This window comes from Zea mays, chromosome 4 (genome assembly GCF_902167145.1).
Source record: "Zea mays cultivar B73 chromosome 4, Zm-B73-REFERENCE-NAM-5.0, whole genome shotgun sequence".
NCBI classification, from domain to species: domain Eukaryota; kingdom Viridiplantae; phylum Streptophyta; class Magnoliopsida; order Poales; family Poaceae; genus Zea; species Zea mays.
The window spans coordinates 68,987,682-69,009,221 of record NC_050099.1 but is presented as its reverse complement, the minus strand read 5'-3'; the positions used below and the strand labels follow the sequence as shown (position 1 = coordinate 69,009,221).

At 49.6% G+C, this 21,540-nt stretch overlaps 1 protein-coding gene across 4 annotated transcripts; it reads left to right on the top strand.

Annotated features, from left to right (window-relative positions):
* The first annotated feature begins 922 nt into the window (after positions 1 to 922).
* On the top strand, positions 923 to 19,706 carry LOC100277652 (uncharacterized). Of its 4 annotated transcripts, none has more exons than XM_008678804.3 (9): positions 923 to 1,046; positions 1,124 to 1,199; positions 16,042 to 16,337; positions 16,402 to 16,515; positions 16,714 to 16,794; positions 16,882 to 17,000; positions 17,094 to 17,315; positions 19,035 to 19,164; positions 19,247 to 19,706. In XM_008678804.3, exons 3-9 carry the CDS (start codon positions 16,065 to 16,067, stop codon positions 19,460 to 19,462), a joined length of 1,155 nt encoding a protein of 384 aa, XP_008677026.1. In that variant the 5' UTR covers positions 923 to 1,046; positions 1,124 to 1,199; positions 16,042 to 16,064; the 3' UTR covers positions 19,463 to 19,706. The 4 variants fall into 4 exon arrangements, with proteins under 4 accessions (XP_008677026.1, XP_008677027.1, XP_008677028.1 ...); XM_008678805.2 differs by having other exon boundaries at positions 935 to 1,037; XM_008678806.2 differs by having other exon boundaries at positions 935 to 1,051; positions 16,405 to 16,515.
* Positions 19,707 to 21,540: the final 1,834 nt, after the last annotated feature.

Genomic DNA, 21,540 nt, shown 5'->3' with positions numbered 1-21,540 from the left:
GACAAGTTTCTATTATTTTTGTTTTCTGTCGACGATTTCATGCGTTTTATTTCTCAGGATGCTGCTGTAAAAACAAAATAGATCGAATGTTCCTTTCATGCATGGTTTAACCCAAGTCGTCGAGCTTACACAATAGTCAACACTCTGGTGGATTGTATGTATTAGGCCCTGTTCCAATCTCACGAGATAAACTTTAGCAGCTTTTTTTTAGCTACTTTTAGCCATTTGTAATCTAAACAGGAGAGCTAATGGTGATAATTGAAACTAAACTTTAGCACTTCAATTCATATAGCTAAAGTTTAGCAGGAAGCTAAAGTTTATCCCGTGAGATTGAAACAGGGCCTTAAACTGAAGTTGAGTGCAAGAAAGTACGCTGTGCTGTACATGGGGAAAATCTGACACTGGCTTGGCCTAACTGGATCGGATACACTACAGACTGCATTACTAACAACAACAAAATTCTCAAACTGACCTAACTAGGTACAAGGACAGTAGACCCAACCAGTCCTGCGACTGCGAGGTCGTCGGCTCTTGGCCCCTGCACACCTATCTATCAGCGGCAAGAGCTGAACTGAACATGCATGGACGGACAAGCAAAGGCAAGGCCTTGCAGTGCAGCTGCTCATCACGTCCAAGCTGGTACTATTGGACTTGCTAGGACGAACGCCCGCTTTTCTTTAGGGATTAGGTTTCTGCTTCTTTTTTTTTTGACAAAATCTGCATTGAGAGGAAAACACCTTAATTAGTCGTCATTGGTATTTTTTTAAGCACTCACACTTGTGGATTTATACAAGCTAAGTGAAGCTGCACTGCACCATGGGATATGGCTTGATCGGCCTGTGCGCGTGGGATGGGCCAGGGCCACTGGCCAGTCCAAATCAAGGGCATTATATATTATTCCTTTCTATTCTATATATAAATGGAGCGGCGTGGAGGCATCGTCATCTCCATTTCTCTGCTATGCTACACCTCCTCTGCAGTTCATTCCGTTCGATCTCCATAAAGACCTTCCTGAGCTCCTCCTCCACCACCGCGCGGTGCATATTGTATTGTATAGGTCCCCTCCTCCAAATCAAAGCTTCACTCTTATATATGCATGCTGACCACGGTTTTGACCTTGCAGAGGCTCCAGAGCAACAAAGGACGGAGAGCAATTTCGTCGTAGGCTGTTTTCCCTTCGTTTCCTCCTCGATCGGCCGGTGAGTTTTCGTGTGCTTCATCTGCTTGTACCTTAATTAACCATGCCTCTCATTCTCTGTATGCCTGCTTGCCTAGCTGCACTACCGGAATCACGTTCTTTGTCGAGTGTCTAAAACACTTGGCAAATATCATTTTACATTCGATAAAATCTTTACCGAGCGTTACACTAGACAAAAAATACTCAGCAAACATTTTATCGGTAAAGATTCTTTGTCGAGTACTTTTTTTTACCTTTGCCGAGTGTCGAAAAGAACTCGACAAATTAAAAATAAAAAACCCCAAAAAACAACAAAACATTTTTTAAATTTATGAGAACAACTCTCCAACCACTATCCATAGTCATATCATTTTTCATTATTATTTTGAATCAAATTTACATATTTTATTATGTGAATTGTGAGATTTGAACTCGCAACATCTCTCTCGTGCATAACCCCTCTACCACTACACTACTACATAAATTATGTCTATATTACATTTCATTCGTCATGTAATATAACAAATCAAGAGTAATTTGATTATTTAAAGCAATAAATGAATTCATTTGAAAATATGACCAACTATAAAGTTGTATAATTTTACGAGATCTACAAGTTCTATTTTGATAGTTTCTACGTCCGAGGCCGTTTACAAAATTTGAATTTCAAATTTAAAAACTTCACACGAATTTTTCAATTATAAGATGATTTCAAATCAAAAAATTATCAATTAAAAAGTTTCATAACATTTCAAGGCCTACAACTTTTATTTTGATGGTTTTTTCATCCGAGGTAGTTTGAAAAATTCAAATTTTAAAATTCAAACATATTTTTGCATGACAAGATGATTTCAAAACAAAATATTATCAAGTACAAAGTTTCATAACTCTTCGATACCTACAACTTTCATGTTGGTGGTTTTTTATTTCGAGGTCATTTTCAAAATTCAAAATTTAAATTTTTTAAATTCAGACGTAGTTTCCGTTGACAAGATAACTTCAAATGAAAAATTTGCCAACTACAAAATTTTATAACTTCTCAAAACCTACAAAGTTTAGGTTGTTTGGTCATTTGTTCATCTCATATGATGGTTCTAACAATATGCACAAATCTTATATATCTCTCTCGTAGTTTCATAAACTACGAGAGAGATATATGTTTTATAAACAAATTTATTTTTATTAGAAAAAATGTTCAAAATATAAATTGTACTTTATGATAAGTTATACAAATTTGTAGTTGAAAACTTTTTCATTTGAATTAATTTACTGCTTTAAATTTTGATTTTTAAATTTTATTTGCCTAATGTTGAAAAAAAGCACTCGACAAAGAAGCTTTTTGACGAGTGTTTTATTTTTAACACTCGGCAAAGAGCATCTTTGCCGAGTGTCAAAAATATAACACTTAGCAAAGAGCTTCTTCGTCGAGTGTTTTATTTTACCGAGGTTTTTTGTTTGGCACTCGACAAATAGCTTCTTTATCGAGTGTCCGAAAAAAACACTCGACAAAATATTTGGCACTCGGCAAAAAGCCAAATTTCGATAGTGCTGCCACAGTGTGATAGTACATTAGACCACGACGCGAGTATGAGCATGCAATAATTCAAGCCCAACCTATATAATAACATAATAAATAGGAGATTAGTATAGATATTTTTACTAAAATGAAAAATGCTTACCAAAATGAAAATCTATACTTCTCTTCCTTTCCTAAATTCTAATTTCTCTCTGTTGGAACTTGCTCTCGGTCGCAAGGGGGGCCAACAAGGGTGAACAGTGACGTTAACAGGGTTACGCGCTAGATGGCAATAGCTCTGTTGATCTGGCCTCTCACGGGCACTGTGCGGGGGGTATTTATAGGTATCTGAGCGCCCAGCGCCTTGTGTTAAGGACGCATGTGCCCTCAGCTACCTAGGTTATCCCCAGAATATTCTCATAAAGTAGGGTTACAGACTGTAATTACAGGGATGCCTTTACAAATTAGGCCCGTAACACGCGGCGACCACGCAGGGCCCGTTACAATGGGCCGAATCACACGTGGGCCTCTGAGCTGGACGAGGCCGCACGGTGGGATGACGCCGTCGCAGGCCTTCGTCTGGTGCCGAATAGAGCGAAGGGTGTCCCTGCCCGTCCTATCTCCATCAGACCAGCGACTGCAGCGAAGGCCTCGAGCGAAGGGTGGCGTCTTTGCCTTCGCCCCAACATTTGCCCTCCGAGGGACCAGTTCGACAAAGTCACCTGGTGCCGAAGACGTCGCTAGATGGCGGAGACGCTGCCCTCGCTCGAAGTGGTTCCGCGGGGGTTTTTGACATGACCGTTGATTGACAGTGTACTGTTGGATTGCGGGTTTCCCGAAGCGTCGCGCCCTATTGGATTGCGGGTTTCCCGAAGAGCCGCGCCCTGTCTATAAAAGGGGGCGGGGGTCGGCGCTTTTTGAGCTTCACTTTCCGCGCTCCGGGAAAACCCTAGCCGCCTTTTTCACCGTCTTGCTGTTCGTCTGCCCGCCGTGCTCTTGTTCGCCGGAGATCTGGCTCGAGTGAAGCAGACTGCCCGCCGCCGCCGACGGTACGTAGCGATGCCGACCTCCTCTTCTTCCGCTGCCGCTACGCCGCCGGCCGACGCCTCGTCTGAGGAGACGCTGAGTAGTTTGATGGCGGAGGAGTTGCGCGCCGGCGATTCTGTGGATTTTGGCGTGTCGCGGATGTCGTCGGTCCGCGTGCAAGATATGCAGCGGCTGGGTTACTTCGGCGGCGGAGTTGCTCGTGTCCCGGGGACGGAGGAAGTCCCCGAGCCGGAGGGCGAGTTGGTTGTGTTTGAGGCGTTCTTCGCCGCCGGTCTCCGCCTGCCTGCGCACCGATTTGTTGGCGAAGTCTTGCGCAGGTTTAACGTTCAGATACATCAGCTGACACCGAACGCCGTGGTGGCTCTGTCGAAGTATGTCTGGGCGATGACTTCGTACGGCGGACAACCATCGGTCGAAGTCTTTGCGAAGTATTATTGCTTGCACTGGCAGAAGAGGATGATTGGAGATGAAGTTGCTCAGTTTGGGTCCTGCATGTTTACGCCGAAGACCGGCAAGACCACGATGCAGGTAGTCGAGCTGGTTCCTTGCGCCCGCAACAAGTGGGGCAACTGGAATGAGTTTTGGTTTCATGTCGCTGAGGGTACCGTCGAAGACCATGAGGGACTCCCCGTGTCCGAGATGTGTTCTCATTTTTACTCAGCGTACCCGCCCTTTGAGGTGGCGGAGGAGGATGCGGACGAAGGGGCCCTTCGGTGCGCCGCCGGCCTGAGCAGTGGGCGCGATTTGGTTGAAGAATTTGTGGCGTATGGGGTATGGCCCTTGGCGCATGGCTAGGCGTTGGGCGAAGTGTGCCCTCGCCAGATGCCTTTCCATGGTGGGAAGATGGTGCGAAGTCCCGCCTTCGCGCTGAATCTGCAAAGCCGCGATCCGGCCGCCTTTGTGCGTGAGGCGGAGGATGGGGCGGTGCGGCTCGTTGGTCGTTACGTGCCGAGGACAGAGGGCCAGCGCAGCTGGGATATCCGCGGGTCGAATGACCGTTTGAACAGGGTTTTTGAATTGAATCAATTGTCGTATGACGGCTATCCCGGTCAAGACAATGTGGACCACCGTGGGAAGAAGCCGGTGGTGGAGACTAGAGACGACCCTGCGCCGGCGGCCGCCCCATCCTCTAAAAAGAGGAAATTAGGTACTGCTGTGGGAGGACTTGGGGTTTCCGATGGTTTTGCTAGAGAGTTGATGAGGACATGCGCGGCCCCGGGGGGAAGGATGTCTTCGCCCGAGCTCCGGGAGTCTTCGGCTCGGATGCTGAGGGTTACCGGGGGTTGTTGGCCTAGGAATGTTTCTATCCCCCGCGCGGCCGGCGAAGACTTGTTTACATCTCGCATGGTTCGTGAATGGAGAGTTTTTCCTTACGGGCGGAATATTGCTGCTGTTGTGTCGGCAGTGATGGACAAGGATCGCCAGGGAGCTACACAAAAGCGCCAGGCGGTTGTCAGGCTTCATGAAGCCAGGCCGAAGAGGCAGCGGGGGGCTGCGAAGGCTGCGGCCCCCGGCGGAGGCAAGCCGCCGCTGGCGGCGAAGTCGGGCATCCCTGCATCTAGCAAGGCGCCGGAGGCAGCGGCAGGCGCCGGAGGCTCCAAATCGACGAAGGCTGTGCCGCCGTCCAGCAGAGTGCCGGAGGTCGCGAAGGCGGCCCGAGTGTTGCCGTCGTCAGGCAAGCGCGTCGCCGACTTCGCCACCGATATTAGTGTGGACGACTATCTTGGTGGTAAGCCGTTGGCTCGTGTTTTTTTAATTCGCTGAGACGTCGCAGGGTCGGACGAAGGCCAACTTGCTATAGTTGCGCCTGCCGCGGCGACCACGGCGGCTGTCGTAGTGCCGAAGGCGAAGGGCGGGGCTCTTAGCGCCAGAGGCGAGATGTCGGCACTCGCGACCGTCAGGGATGAGGCGGGCGCTGTGTCCCGCCGGCTGAAGGAGGTGACAGAGGCACTAAGTCAGGTCCGTTGAGCTAGACTTTGGTGTTTTTTTTTGCGGCTTTGCTGGGGCCGCGGTCTTACGTGTGTTCTGCAGGTGGCTGACTTCGCCGACCGCACAGCGTCGGGGGCCCTCACGGCAGTTGTGACTGCCGAAGTCGAGAGACTTCGGACGCAACATGCTGACGCCGTCCGTGAGAAATCGGCCGCCGACAGTAAGTGCCGCAAGCTGGCGGACAAGGTAGCCGCACTGGAGGGGGAGAAGACTGACCTCCGGCGCCAACTGACGGGGGAGAGGAGGGAGACCAACGAGGCCCTTGCCAAGGCACAGGCTGCGCAGGCGGAGGCCAATCTGGCGAGGGCGGAGGGCAATCTTGCCAGGGAGCGCGCCGAGCAGCTGCAGGAGCGGCTCATCGCCCTGGAGAGCCGTGTGGAGAGGGTCGAGGCCGTGATGCGCACGGAGGCAGAGCGGACGCGCAAACAGCTTATGGATTCATACCATGAGTTGGGCGCGCGGACCGGCGACTTCGAAGTGCCAGACCGAGAGCCCGGACTTCGCTGCCTGGAGTGGGTGCAGGAGGAGTTGCAGGCACTCCCCACTATCGTGGAGGGGTTTATGTCGTATGCCTCCCTGGTCACCTGCGAGGGGGCGATGAACGCGCTCTCCCGCGAAGGGTGCCGGCACTTCGAGGTCTTCGACCAAGCTGATGAAGATTTTGAGCGAGATATCTACAAGGTTGAGGACCCCATAGTGAAGGAATCCGCCGGAGCCATCTACGACCGGATGTGGGGTCCGCACGGTCGCAAGGTGGTCAGGGAGCGGGCCGAGACGGCGAGGGCTCAGGTAACGTTTGGCGTTTGCTGGATGTGGGCTATGTGTGGGTTTGCTGAATTTGTGTGTTGTGTCTTAGGCGGCGCGTGGCGAGAGGGTGGATGACTTCGGGGCGTTGAACAGCGCGCTGCCTGACCCGGAGCCGACCCCGGCGGAGGCCGTGTCCGGGGCCGCCCTGGAGCCGCCCCCGGAGACTGCGGAAGGTGCACCGGATGCCCCCGCATCCGCTGCGGCCGGCAGAGACCTGCCCCCAGAGACCGCCGAAGGCGCGCCTGATGCCCCCGCAGCCGCTGCGCCGAGTGCTGAAGATCCCGCGACGGTGGCGGCGGAGGCGACAGCGGAGGCAACGGCGGAGGCTCTCGCAACGGCAGGGTCTTCGCAGGTGGCGTAGTGGGTGTAGATAGTTAGGGAATTTTGGATATGTTGCTGAATTTTGGTTGCTGCGCAGGTTCAAGATTTTGGGCATGCGCACGCAACCGCCACTACTAAATTTTTGGCGGCTTCGACCGTGGATGGTGGTAATAAATGTGATGGGTCTGCATCTGAGTTTTCTGATTTTGCTGACTCTGGGAGCTCGGTTGAGTGGACTGAGGAGTCGTCGGAGGAGGACTTGGACTACTTTGCGGCCTTGGATGCGGCTGCGGCGGAGGCTTCACCGCACGCCGCGGACACAGAAGATGTGCCTGGTCCTAGCACCGAGCGCCGGCGGCGAAGGGCGGTTGTGAAGCGTAGAGTGAGTGGGGCGGAGGGAGGTCGGCTTCGTGTGAGTAGGGCTGGCCGGCAGGAACTGTTGTCTTTGCCGGCCACCGTGAGTACAGGTGAAGGGGAATTGCGAAGTCTTTTTGCGGGTGAGGAGCTTAGGATAATGTTATTTAATTATAGGGAGATGGGAATTATTCCTAAGGTTGAGCCGATGTAGAGTGTGGTGCCCTCGCTTGTATATGTGTAAAGGCTTGTATGATGAAGTTGTGTGCCCCCGCACACTTGGCTATGCTTGCGAAGGCGTTGTGTGCTTGGTCTGGTGTGTTTTGTTATGTTGTGCTGGTGCGCATATAGTCGGTCTTGGCGCGGACAGTTTGGTGTTGTCGTTTTTGCTTTTGTTGTGCTAGTCCGGCTGCACCCTTAGGCGGCTTCTGCACGGATAGTCTACGCGGTAGACTTCGGTTTCTTCGCACTTGTTATGCTGGTCCGGCTGCACCCTTAGGTGACTTCTGCGCGGATAGTCTACGCGGTAGACTTCGGTTCTTTCGCACTTGTTGTGCTGGTCCGGCTGCACCCTTAGGCGACTTCTGCGCGGATAGTCTTCGCGGTAGACTTCGGTTCTTTCGCACTTGTTGTGCTAGTCCGGCTGCACCCTTAGGCGACTTCTGCGCGGATAGTCTTCGCGGTAGACTTCGGTTTTTTCGCACTTGTTGTGCTAGTCCGGCTGCACCCTTAGGCGACTTCTGCGCGGATAGTCTTCGCGGTAGACTTCGGTTTTTTCGCACTTGTTGTGCTAGTCCGGCTGCACCCTTAGGCGACTTCTGCGCGGATTTGTCGCACGCGAGGGTGGCTAGCGCTGAGCCTCGCGGTGACCTCGTATTGGTCGAATGTCGAAGACCGTCGTCGCGGTCTTTTTTCGACGCATGTTTTTGCGGGGGATTTTTCACACATATATTACATGGCTCCGCCTCGTTAAAAACCTCACCCCCCGGGAGGAAAAGAGTGCGGGCCAATATAAGATTGTTTTTGCGAATTACAAGGGCGAAATCAGCCCTAATGAGTCAAACAAAAAATTTGCGGAGGTTGTCGATGTTCCAGGAGTGCTCCAGGTCTTCGCCGTTTGGCGTTGTGAGCCTGTAAGCGCTGGGGGAAGCTTTCGTCTTGACTATAAAGGGGCCCTCCCACTTGGGCTCCAGCTTGCCCCTGGACTCTGTCCGAGCTGTTCGGACGAGTACGAGGTCCCCTTCGCTGAATTCCCTCGGGATGACTGCGTGGTCGCGCCATGCTTTTGTCTGGGCTTGGTATTTATTTAAGGCCTGTAGGGCGAAGACTCGGTCTCCGTCAATGAGATCCTTCGAAGTTGGCTCGTCCACGTCGGGGACGGCTGACAGAACTGTTTGCGGGGACCCATGTTTTATTTCTTGTGGGGTCATGGCCTCCGATCCGTATAGAAGGCGGAAAGGAGTAAACCCGGTCGCCCTGCACTCAGTCGTGTTTAGTGCCCAGACTGCCTCAGGTAACAAATCGGTCCATCTGCCCTTTTTTTCATCGAGGAGCATCTTTTTGACAGCTGTGAAGATTTTCCCATTGGCACGTTCCACAACTCCGTTGGACTGCGGATGATAGACTGAGGCGAAGGCAAGCTTGGTGCCTATGGAGAAGCAAAAATCCTTGAAGTCTTGGCTGTCAAACTGCTTGTCGTTGTCAACTGTTAGTTCGGACGGTACTCCGAAGCGGCAAACGATGTTTTGCCAAAAGAATTTCTGGGCAGTTTTTGATGTTATTGTGGAAACAGCCCTTGCCTCGATCCATTTGGTGAAGTACTCGACAGCGACGAAGGCAAACGTAAGGTTCCCCTGACCGGTGGGCAGAGGCCCGACAATGTCCAGGCCCCAGCGCTGGAGAGGCCATGTGTGGGCGATCAGCTTTGTATACTGCGAGGGGCTGCTTGACCGAGGAGAAAACTTCTGGCAGGCTTCGCAGGACCTTGTGACCCGATTTGCGGCGCAGATCATTGCGGGCCAGTAAAAGCCTTGGCGGATCACCTTAGCAGCTAGGGCCCTTGGCCCTGCGTGCGAGCCGCACGTGCCACTGTGGACTTCGCGTAGGATCCGGATGCCTTCGGTTTCGGTGACGCACTTAAGCATTGGCTGACTGACCCCTTTCTTGTAGAGTTGGCCTTCAATCAGTGCGAAGTCTCGGCTTCGATGTCTGAGGCGCTTGGCCTCACTGATGTCGGTTGGATGATAGTACCCCTGTAGGAACAGGGTTATTGGTGCCCGCCAGTCTTCGGTCATGATAAGGTTGACTATGCGGTGGCCCTCGCTGTCATTAGTTATTTGGAGCCCTTCGGGGCTCCGGACGGCTGGCGTGCCGATGACATGAAAGAACACGTCGGAGGGCAAGGACTCGCCCCTGGCGGCGGCCTTGGCCAATGCGTCGGCCTCTTCATTCTTGGCCCGATCGACATGCTGCAAGGTGAATCCCTTGAATTGTCTCTCGAGGCTTCGGATGGCCGCGAGGTATTGCATAAGCGCGGGGTCCTTTGCTGCATAGTCTTTCTCGACTTGGCCGGCAACTACCTTAGAGTCTGTTTTGATGATGCAGGTGGTGACTCCGAGGGCCCTTAGCTTGCGGAGGCCGAGGATGACTGCTTCGTATTTTGCTATGTTATTTGTGCATCTGTTGGATTCCAGAGCGAAGCTGAGGCGTGCTGCATATTTGTGCTTGACCCCGACTGGTGAGGTGATGACTGCAGCGGCGCCCGCCCCCGCATGGCACCATGCGCCGTCGCAATGGATCGTCCAAACCTTCTCTGCGGACTGGTCTGGCTGTGTCGTTAGCCCAGTCCAGTCGACGATGAAGTCTGCCAGGACTTGTGACTTGATGGCTGTCCTGGGCTCGAAGCTGATGTGGTAGCCGGAAAGTTCGGCCGCCCACTTGGCAATCCTCACCGATGCCTCCGGGTTTCTGAACAATTCGCCGAGTCCCCTGTCTGAGGTGACTCGGACCTTGAATGCTTCGAAGTAATGGCGCAATTTGCGCGAAGACATAACGACTGCGTAGGCAATCTTCTCCAGCTCTGTCATGTTGCACTTGGACGGTGTCAGCACTTCAGAGACATAGTAAATAGGGCACTACCTGACCACGCCCTCAACTGTCTGCTCCTGCACTAGTGCCGCGCTGACCGCATGCGGCGAAGCCACGACGTAGAGCAACAGGGGGAGCGAGGAGTCGGGGCTTGTAAGGACGGCCAACTCTGTCAGGTACTGTTTTAATGAGGCGAAGGCCGCCGCCTGCTCTGGTCCCCAGGCGAAGTCTTTTGCACCACAGAGTGTTTTGAGGAAGGGGAGACTTCGCTCGGCGGACCTAGAGATAAATCTGTTGAGAGCGGCCAATCTGCCTGTCAGGCGCTGGACGTCTCTGGCGGACTGCAGAGGCGTCATGTTTATGATGGCCTGAATCTTGGTTGGGTTGGCCTCGATGCCGCGGTGTGATACCAGGTAGCCCAATATTTTGCCTTGGCGAACGCCGAAGACGCACTTTTCCGGGTTTAGGCGGAGTCGTGCGTCTCGCATGTTCGCGAATGTCTCGGCGAGGTTGGCGAGATGGTCCTCCTTGCTCTTGCTGGCGACGACAATGTCGTCCACATATGTGAATATATTTCTGCCAACTTGCCCTTCGAGCACTGTTTTGGTAAGCCTGGAGAAGGTGGACCCGGCATTCTTGAGTCCCTCTGGCATTCTGATGAAGCAATATGTGCCGAAGGGTGTTATAAAGCTGGTGCTAGCCTTGTCTTCCTCTTTCATGTATATCTGGTGGTAACCGGAGAAGCAGTCGAGGAGAGACATGACCTCGCATCCGGCCGCGCTATCGACTATTTTGTCGATCCGCGGCAACGGGAAATTGTCCTTTGGGTAGGCCTTGTTGAGGCTGGTGAAGTCGATGCACATTCGCCACTTCCCGCTTTTTTCTGTACCATTACAACATTGGAGAGCCACGTGGGATAAGCCACGGGCTCGATGAATTTGGCTTCCAGGAGGCGGTGCACCTCCGCCTTGGCGGCCTCTGTCTTTTCGTCGGACATTTTGCGAAGCCTCTGCTTTTTTGGTCGCACCGAAGGGTCAATTCCCAAGCTGTGCTCAATTATGGATCGGCTGACTCCGACCAGATCGAGGGCAGACCAGGCGAAGACATCTTTATTCTTGGTCAGGCAGCAGAGGAGTTTCTCCTCTTCATGCGAAGTGAGGTCTTCGCTGATAGTGACTGTCTGCTTGGGCGTGGCCTGATCGAGGGGGACAGTCTTGGTCCCGTCGTTGCTCTGCAGCTGTGCCTTGTCGTGCTGCTTATTGGTTGGGCTGGCGGGCGCGGGGACCTCGCGCTGGGCCGTGAGGCAGGGCACGTTTCTCTGACCGGGCACGAAGTCCCGCTCTATGTTGCGCGCAGTCTGTTGATTGCCGTAGACCGTAATGACGCCTAACGGACCTGGTATCTTCATACATAGGTACAGTCCGTGAATGGCTGCTTCGAACTTAATGATGGAGCCCCGGCCCATGATGGCATTGTATGGATATACCATATCCACGATATCAAAGGTTACTTGCTCACTTCGGGCATTGGGTGCTACACCGAAGGAGAGAGGCAGCTCTATTTTACCAACAGGAAAGGTTCCCTTGCCGCCGAAGCCATACAACGGGTTGTCCGAAGGCTTGAGCAGGCTGTGGCTTATGCCCATGCGATCGAAGGCGTGGAGGAAGATGATGTCCGCCTGACTGCCATTGTCAACTAGGACTTTGTGCAGGTCCCAGCCTGCTACGCTGCAATTGATAACCATGGCGTCACAGTGGGGGGCGCTGCGTAGGTCGACGTCTCGTGCGTCGAAGGTCAACGGTATGTGGGACCACTTTGTCTGCACGACTGGGCCGGTGACGGCGACGTGGTTGATGTTGCGGTAGTGGTCCCGCTTCTGCCGCTTTGTGTCGAAGTCTGTGCTGGCCCCCCAGTTATCATGTGAATGACTCCGCGATATGGCTGATCGGCGAAGTCTTCCTGCTTTGGAGCATGGGGGATGTTTTGATGTTGCTGGTGTGGTGATGGGGGTGGGGGAGGTACGATTTGTACTTCCTGATGGTGTTGGTAAGCGTGGTGCGGTGGATGCGGGGCGGGGGCGTGGATATATGGTGGAGGGGGTTGCTGGTAAGTGTGTGCGACAACTCTGGGGTTGTCGGCTGGTTGCGCCCGTGCCATCCTGTCTCTGGTGGCCTTCGTTTCTGGGCAGTCTTTGGTTTGGTGGGCGCAGTCTTCGCCGTGGAAGAGGCAGTAGAATCGGCGCGGCGGCTGCGCACGCCCCCGACCCCTACCGCGAGTTCCATTTCCGCGGCCCTGGGGGATACTCCTGGCGACGAGGGGCGTCAGCAGCGGGGTGCTGGTTGGCGATGTTATGCACTTGCTGTTGGTTGCGGCCGTCTCGACCGGAGTCCGGCTGCGGAGTCCTCGTCCACGTGCGGCTGGACTGTGGAGCATCTTTTGGCTTCCTTTGAGACTCAACCTTGCGCTGGTGGAGCTCTTCGGATTTGGCGTATTTTTCAAACAGCTGATATAATTCCTGGAGGTTCCTGGGCGGATCTCTGATGCAGTGGCTGTAAAGGACGTCGACGCGAAGGCCACTAATAGCGTAGTGGATAGCGATCTGGTCATCGACTGAGGGCAGTTGTGACTTGAGTGTTAAAAATTTGCGGTAATACTCCCGCAGAGTCTCCTTTTCCAGCTGCTTGCAGAGCGAGAGTTCGGCCAAGGCGTCGGTGTCTGGGCGGTAGCCTTGGAAGTTGAGCAGGAACTTGTCTCGGAGGCTTCTCCAAGAATCAATGGACAGCGGAGGCAACCTGGTGAACCAGGTGAGAGCTGGGCCTTCTAGGGCGATGATAAAAGACTTCGCCATTGTGGCGTCATCCCCTCCGGAAGATGCAACGGCGACCTGATAGCTCATTATGTACTGTGCCGGGTCGGTGCTGCCGTTGTACTTGGGATAGGTTCCTGCCCGGAAGTTAGCTGGCCAAGGCGTCACTTGCAGGTGTGGCGCCAGGGGACTTCGCTCGTCGAGATAGTTGACCCCTTGGAATGGCGCAGCGTGCGGGAAGGTATGGTCGCGCTGGGGGAAACGCGGGTCTTCCGGTTGTGCGCGGTGTTGCAGGGGTGGCTCATGCTGCAGGCCGAGGTGGCTTTCGCGCGTGTCTTCCAGTTGTGCGCGCTGCTGGAGGGGTGGCCCGTGCTGCAGGCCAAGATGGCCTTCGCGCTGCATCAGCGCGATCTCCCGCTCGAGGTCTTGGGCCTTCTGCTCTTCGTCGCGTATCATTTGCCGCACTTTGGCTAGTGCGGACACGCGCTGGCGCTTGGCCTCCAGTATCTCTTTCTGCCTCTGGAGATTGCGGTTCTTGAGGCGCAGGGCGCGCAGCTGTAGCTGTTCTTCCGCTGAGACGCCGAGGACTTCACCATCCTCGGTGAGGTCCGCGCCCTCCAGTGGGGCGAAGCCTGGGGGTGGCTGCGATTGTCCTTCAGGGCCGCAGGTGCGGAGAGTGTCGTCTTCGCAGGTGCGGGGAACGTTGTCTTCAGTGGCCTCTTGGTGGGTGGATTGGGTGAGGGCAAGGGCCTTGCCCTTTCTTGCGGCAAGCAGTGCTGCCTTCGCAGTCTCGTCAGCCTTCGGGTTAGCTCTCTTGGGTGCCATCGCGGGTGGTTTTCTCGTAGCACGAACGGTGGGCGCCAAATGTTGGAACTTGCTCTCGGTCGCAAGGGGGGCCAACAAGGGTGAACAGTGACGTTAACAGGGTTACGCGCTAGATGGCAATAACTCTGTTGATCTGGCCTCTCACGGGCACTGTGCGGGGGTATTTATAGGTATCTGAGCGCCCAGCGCCTTGTGTTAAGGACGCATGTGCCCTCAGCTACCTAGGTTATCCCCAGAATATTCCCATAAAGCAGGGTTACAGACTGTAATTACAGGGATTCCTTTACAAATTAGGCCCGTAACACGCGGCGGCCACGCAGGGCCCGTTACAATGGGCCGGATCACACGTGGGCCTCTGAGCTGGACGAGGCCGCACGGTGGGATGATGCCGTCGCAGGCCTTCGTCTGGTGCCGAATAGAGCGAAGGGTGTCCCTGCCCGTCCTGTCTCCGTCAGACCAGCGACTGCAGCGAAGGCCTCGAGCGAAGAGTGGCGTCTTTGCCTTCGCCCTAACACTCTCCTTTTTATACAATTGCAATCACAAAACCCCAGTTGCAGGACGACGATCCCTAACTAGCTAGCTAATAAGTGTGGCTAGGCCCTATATATAGTTTGGCAAAGAAAAGAGTCAATGATCATATAATTAAACTATTGTCTTGTTTGCTTTAAATAGTTTATTTTACGGCGAAAAAATCTTGGACGGAAGATTGGACTAGAAGAATTTGATTTGATAAGGCGAAAACTAAAATACTTTGGCTATGTCCATCTTCAACCAACGCGGGGAAAGAATTGCTGAGGATTGGGGATGCGGCGAGTCGAGAGCACCCAAGGTTAGCACGCGGAGGCTGCCTTCTCCTAGCCTGGAATCACAATTTGGTTGAAAAGGGCAAGTAAAACTTCACGCAAAGGAAACAAACAGTATTTGGCTTCAGGTTTGGCCGCATCATGTAGGCTGCTCTTTTATGCCGTAGAGGCCTAGTGGGCCACAAGACTATAGGAGTACTTACATACGGTAGCAAAAATTGTATAAAGGAACTAGCACAAAATATATATTGATGGTTGCAGACTCGGTGCAGGTCGTAATGGGCTTATAGCAGTTCTGCTGGTGCAGGTTTCTACCATGCATATGGTGGTGCACAAAAGGTGAACAAAAGAGACTGCTAACTGAAAAAAATATTTTTACCCTGTTGCCGGTGCACTCGGTGGCACCACGTGGCTTCGCCACTGAATCTATATGATTACATAAAACATTGTTTTTACGTTGTAGACAGTATGTTTATGTTCGAAGAGAGTATTTTAAATATAGGTATGAGCTAGTACGAGTAAGCTGCTGGAGATAGTCTTATACAGCTTGATTGGTTACCCCGCTCGCCGTACCCAGGCCCAGCATATGCGTTGACCGTGTTTGAGTCTATGATCGGTTACCTGCATAGCATGAGCTCAGCTTGTACGCGCAGATGCAGTTTATGTGATTTTTCTGTCATTTACCTGCACGCGCGTAGACGTCACATAGGTGCGTTCCTGCGGAACCAGGCTGGCGCAAGCCAGACTGAAATGAGGCATGTAACCAATGACGCGGATAGTACTCTTCTTGCGCGGTAGACATGACGTATTTTATTCCAATCCCCATGTTTTGGACCTCCACGGTTCAACATATATGTATATATAGAAACCTGCGCTTGCATATTGCTTTGCTTCCATAACATGTTGATTGGGTTTTCTTTACCGGACGAAATGCAATTCAATTCGTGGTAATCCAACTCCTATATATCCCCAACAATTCCCGTCGTTGATCGCTGCATGCATTGATTACACTGCTGGCCTAACTAGGTATATGTACACTACGGACAGTTTTAATTAAAAGGAAACTGAAGAAGCTGGCCTAACAAGGTATACATTGCACGGATGTACAGTAGCGCTAGAGGTAGACCCCGGCCTGCGACTGCGATGGTGGAGCTAGCTCGTCGACTTTCGCCTTCCGTCTTTCCTCATATTTCGTTTAAATTCTGACGGTGTCTGTTTGCCCCTTTTTCGATCTACATGTGCATGAATTCAACTTTCGATTAACCAATCTAGCTAGTAAGATCGATCTATTTCTCCGACAAATTCGAAGGTGAACGAACGGTGATAATAATAATGAGATACCCGGTCGTCCTCACGGCGGCGTTCTCCGCAGCGGCAATTGGATTCTTGATCGGAATCTCCTTCCCGGTGCAAATCACGCCCAAGGTATACCCGTCCAGCTTCGTCGCTGACGACGCGGACAGCAGCACCCTGGGTCTGGGTGACAGCAATGTGCTCGGAAGATTCTCCACGGCACGCAATAGCTGCAGCCGTGCTACTTCTACCGTGGGGGCATCTCCTCCTCCATCACCCATCCTCCAGCAGCCAAACGCCACTGCCGCAGAGGTACAGCTCTGGACCGTATATGCATTGGACATGGACAGTTGATGATACATTCCATGTGCTGTAGAAGGTTGTCGTCGTTGGACCGGGAAAGCCAAAAGGCGCGGCCAGGCTACCGCCGGGCATCGTAGTGGAAGACTCGGATCTTCATCTCCGCCGGCTGTGGGGAAACCCACATGAGGTCGTGTCTCTGTCTGACCCGAGTTCATCCTAGCTGCTTACCACTACAACTCTGAACCTAACTGACCTGATTGATACATATATATACACTCTGCTCTGCAATCAGATCAGATCAGATCATCATGTATTTTTTTTCTAGCTTTTGCTGTGTGTATATATCCTTGATTCAGTTTTATGGGAAGACTAATTTGATGAGCAGGACACGCCTCCACGCAAGTACCTTCTGGTGCTGACAGTAGGGTACAGCGAGAAAGACAGTGTCAACGCGATTGTTCAGAAGGTGCAGTGGTGGCTTAGACTGAATATATACAGATTCCATTGGCTGTCTGTCTCGTTCTCTGAATGAAATTCTACGTACGTGAAGCAGTTCTCGGAGAACTTCGACATCATGCTGTTCCACTACGACGGGCAGACGACGGAGTGGGACGCCGAGTTCGAGTGGTCCAGGCAGGCTGTTCATGTCAGCGCCAGGAAGCAGGCGAAATGGTGATCGTCGTTTTTTTTTTGTTGCCTGATGAAACGCGCGGATAATAAATAAAATACGTCGTCGTATTGATGCCGATCAGCGCGTGTGTACAGGTGGTACGCCAAGAGGTTCATGCACCCCAGCGTCCTGGCGCCATACGAATACGTCTTCCTGTGGGATCAAGACCTCGGAGTCGAGGCCTTCGAGGCGGAGGCGTACCTCCGGATCGTGAGGCGGCACGCGCTGGAGATATCCCAGCCGGGCTTGGACATCGTCAGGGGCGTCAAGACCTACGACGTCAACGTCAGAAGGGAGGAGGGCGGTGAGATTCACACGTACGTAAGTTAATTTCTATATGTGTTGGTTCTTTAGTTAGAGTTTTTTTAGCCTTATTTATTGATTCTATTGCTAGTGTTTTATTGCTCATAGCCACTGCCATTATTTATTTATGTTGTTTTGCGCTTTGCTGATCTATGTTGATTGCATGATTAGTTGTTCCCATGATATTTGCGCCTTTTACATATTATTTGAAACCTTGCAAATTCTAGCCACACAGTGAGCCCCTCACAAAAGGGAAGAAAAATACAGACTGAGCAATATGATCAAACTTAGCAAGATATCGAAAGATAAGACATTCTGTTTGCGTCATATGAGGTTGAAGACTGACATGTAGATTATACCAAAAAATCAGAAAATTTAGATTATAGCAAAAAAAATCAGAAGACTGACATCAAGACAATCACAACGAACATGTAGATTATAGCAAAAAAAATCAGAAAATTTGAATTTTCTTATCAAAGGAGAAATTCAAATAGCTAAATAAACCGGTGATCACTACACTTTGTCCCAAGATGTCACATATGTTATAGCTATTAATTTGCATGTTGATGTCCCAAATAAACTTGATAAAAAGATTTGTCGTTCCTCACAAGTTCATCCATTGTCACTAAGTATGTCGTTATCGTAGCATGTTAGCAACCACTCAAATAGTTAACGGTTTACTATTGGGTGTAGACCTAAAGTAACCACTTAGCAAGTTTACCCTCATAAAACTGCAACTTAATGCTTCCTATGTTCTAAATTATAAGTCACTTTTATCTTGTCCTAAATCAATTTTCTTCTATTTTTGGCCATGTTTATGAAAATATATATTGACATCTAAAATGCCAAATAACACACTATCAATACACATAGTGCATGGTGAATTCAATGAAACTAAATGGTCTTGTGAATGTTACAGTATTTTTTCTATAGACTTGGTTAAAATTAGAGAAGATTGCTTTAGGACTAAGACAAAGTAACTTATAATTTGAAATGGATAAAGTATGTGTCAGAAATAGTAACAGTTCATAAACTTGTCATGGTGTTCCATTTATAAACTCCTAAAATGCATTTATGCAGTACTAATCACGCTAAATGATGCATCATAGATCCATACCAATCAACAAAGTGTCTCTTTTTTTTGTCTTGTTTACATTAGCTAACCCGTCTAGGAGACTACACATATGGCTACGACTAGCTTATTGAGTATACTCATTAGGTTGTCTCCAGCAGACTTCTGAAACGGACGCGTATGTGCATTTTGTGCTCTTGCAAGCAATTGTTCATCCTTCTAGCAGAACACCGATGAGGACACAGAAACTGTGCGCTCAGCCTTCTCGTACCCCAAATCCATAGATTCTCTCGCCTCTTTGGGTCCATTTGCGTGTTTGCATGCGCGCTATGTTGGAAACGACATTTCATTTGCGCGCTCGCATTCCTACTGTGAATAGGCTTTTTATGCATGTGCATGCCTCCTCTACTAGACCACCATTGATGTCACATTATTGGACCTACCACTCATAAGTGTCTCTTTTGCAGTACAGGCCTATTTTCTAAATTAATAACTAAATTTCATCATAATTAGATAAATATATATTATGCCTATGTAGGTACTATAATGGAAATGAATAGATAGAGAGGACTAATAAGTAATTTTGAATAAACACGTGCACTAAAATTATTCATATTATTTTCTAATTCATATGTCACTCACAATGTTAGCCCATACACAGGTCAGATGGGTTTGTGGAGGTGATGGCTCCTGTGTTTACAAGGGAGGCATGGACTTGTGTGTGGCATATGATCCAGAATGACCTTGTCCATGGTTGGGGCCTTGACTGGAACTTCTGGAGATGTGTTAATGTGAGAACGACCAACTTATTTCATCATCATTATGAGGTTGCATTGATCATTAAAATAAATGGAATGACATGCACGCATATAGGAACCCAAGAAGCATATTGGAGTGGTGGATGCGCAATACATAGCGCATCACTTCGGGTTCACACTTGGGGACCAAGGCACAGAAGGAAATCGTGGCCAGGTGAGAGACAGAGCATCGGTTGAGTTTGGCATCTTCAAATCTAGAGTGGATAATGCTGAAAAGGCCTGGACAGCAACCACTCTTCCTGTACCATCAGATCCAAACTCCAAATCGTAGCTACCATTATCCTCAACTCATCATCACATGTGCACCTCAAAATCTCTCTCTCTATGTGTGTGTTTATCATCTATCTCTCCCCCTATATTCATTTAAATATGGACGATTTGAAGAAAACTTAATGCTTGGTTAAGCCAAGTGCAATGTGCGTGTATGCTCTACTATTGTTAGCATACATCAGTATGTAGTAAGCATGACTGACAAATATCAAATGATTCAGAAATCAAAAGAGTTGAGAAGAACATCTTCATGAAGCATCTCTATGTGTTTGTCATTTATATAACCTAAGTGATAATGCCACATAAAATGGGTATCAAACCATTATGCCAGAGCCTTTTCGTACTATTGTTATGAACATGCTTTTTAGTTCCTACAAGTATTAACATGTATAAACTATCGATCTAGTATCATATACCCATGATTCACTAGATGAAACAATAAGATTAATTTCAATAATATATATACATGAAATAAAAGTCTCACTTACCTTCCTTTTCTTATCTTTTAAATACTTCTTGTAGTTCCCAGACAATTGCCTAAGGTCACCAAAATGGAAGCATTTGCCTTTAGGAGAAGGACTAGACTTGGGCTCTACATTTTATTTTGATATCTCATCTTTAGCATTTCTATTTCCCTTCATAAAGTGTTTTCACTTCTTGCTATTCTTCTAAACCATCATCACATGAATAGATTTTTTACTACTCTCCTAAGTTGTCTTAAGCATCTCATGCAACTCAGCCAAGGTTTTCTCCATGCTATTTATGTGAAAGTTTAAAATGAATGGCTCATAACTTGAAGGGAGAGACTAGTGGATCACATTCATAGCTAGTTCATCAAGAAGAGAAAAACCAAGCACATCAAGGCTCTCATTCTTGATTACATGAGGACTAGCTGGTTCATTACATGCCTTAGACTCTCATAGTCATAGAGTGGGCATCCATATCCTTATATTGCTTCTAAAGATCATAGGACATGGTGGAAAGCATGAGGAAGCTAACATCTAGGGAGACATTCGTGTACTTATCATAAGCTCTTTGGTCAGCATCACTTGCATTCTCTGCTAGCTCATCAGATAGGGAGTCTTAAGAGCATACTCCTCTTGTTTGAGAACAATTCAAGTCATGGTATCAATCAATAAAGTTTGTTCTAGTGAGTTTTCTTTGTCAAGAATCGATCACAAATTGAAATCTATAGGAGCATTAGGTGCTATCCACAATAGAATAAATGAAAAGTTTAACACTATTTTACTTCAATCTTTCATTAAACGATTCCAAAAAAACTCCTACTATATGTTTTGCAGTTGTCTTCCCTCTAAAGATATGTAGTGGAAAATCGAGGTTCATTAAGTTCTACTAAGCTTTGGCATCATGCCTTAAACATAATGACATAGACAAGTGACTTTTGCTAATTGAGAGCACCTAGAGGGGGTGAATAGGTGATCCTGCAAAACTTACTTCAAACAACGCAAACTTGGTCTATAAAAGGTGTTAGTGTAAACTAAAACCTAGTTCGGATGAGAAGAGAAGAGACAAATAGACTCTTCACTTGATTTCTCTCTTAAGATGTGTATTAAATTAGGAGCAATATCACAAGTGAAGCTTAGCACTAAAGGAAGACAAGAATCATAGTAAAATAAAGTGGACAAGAGACACAATGATTTTTTCACATGGTTCGGCAACGCCTACCTCCATGTTGTGGTCACCTCCTTCAGTCAAGGGTTGCACTCAGCCCCTTTCAAGTGATCCAAAGATCAAACTTGAGTGCCACGATATTCTTTTTTATATCAATCCCGTTTGTGAGGAATCTTTACAAGTTGGAGTCAATCATGGCCTTACACAAATGATTACAATCAAACTTAGAGTAAGGAGGGAGTAAGAGTACGCATACATGAGCACAACACAGCAACACACGCACACAAAGCAAATACAAGAGCACAAGAACAAAATGACACAGTTACGGCTCGAAAACAACGCTCAAATCTCTCTCAAATCACTGAACGACGTGGCTGCAGAGTCTTGGAGTTGTAGTGTGCACTTGAGATACTTGGGGTATTGTAGTAGGGCGCCTATGGGATCCTT

Bases quoted from the DNA above. Each gene is read 5' to 3' on its own strand.
- LOC100277652 (XM_008678804.3), top strand. From the start codon at position 16,065: ATGAGATACCCGGTCGTCCTCACGGCGGCGTTCTCCGCAGCGGCAATT. The intron at 16,516-16,713 runs GTCGTGTCTCTG...TTTGATGAGCAG, and splicing joins TGTGGGGAAACCCACATGAG to GACACGCCTCCACGCAAGTA. The intron at 17,001-17,093 runs GTGATCGTCGTT...GCGTGTGTACAG, and splicing joins GCCAGGAAGCAGGCGAAATG to GTGGTACGCCAAGAGGTTCA.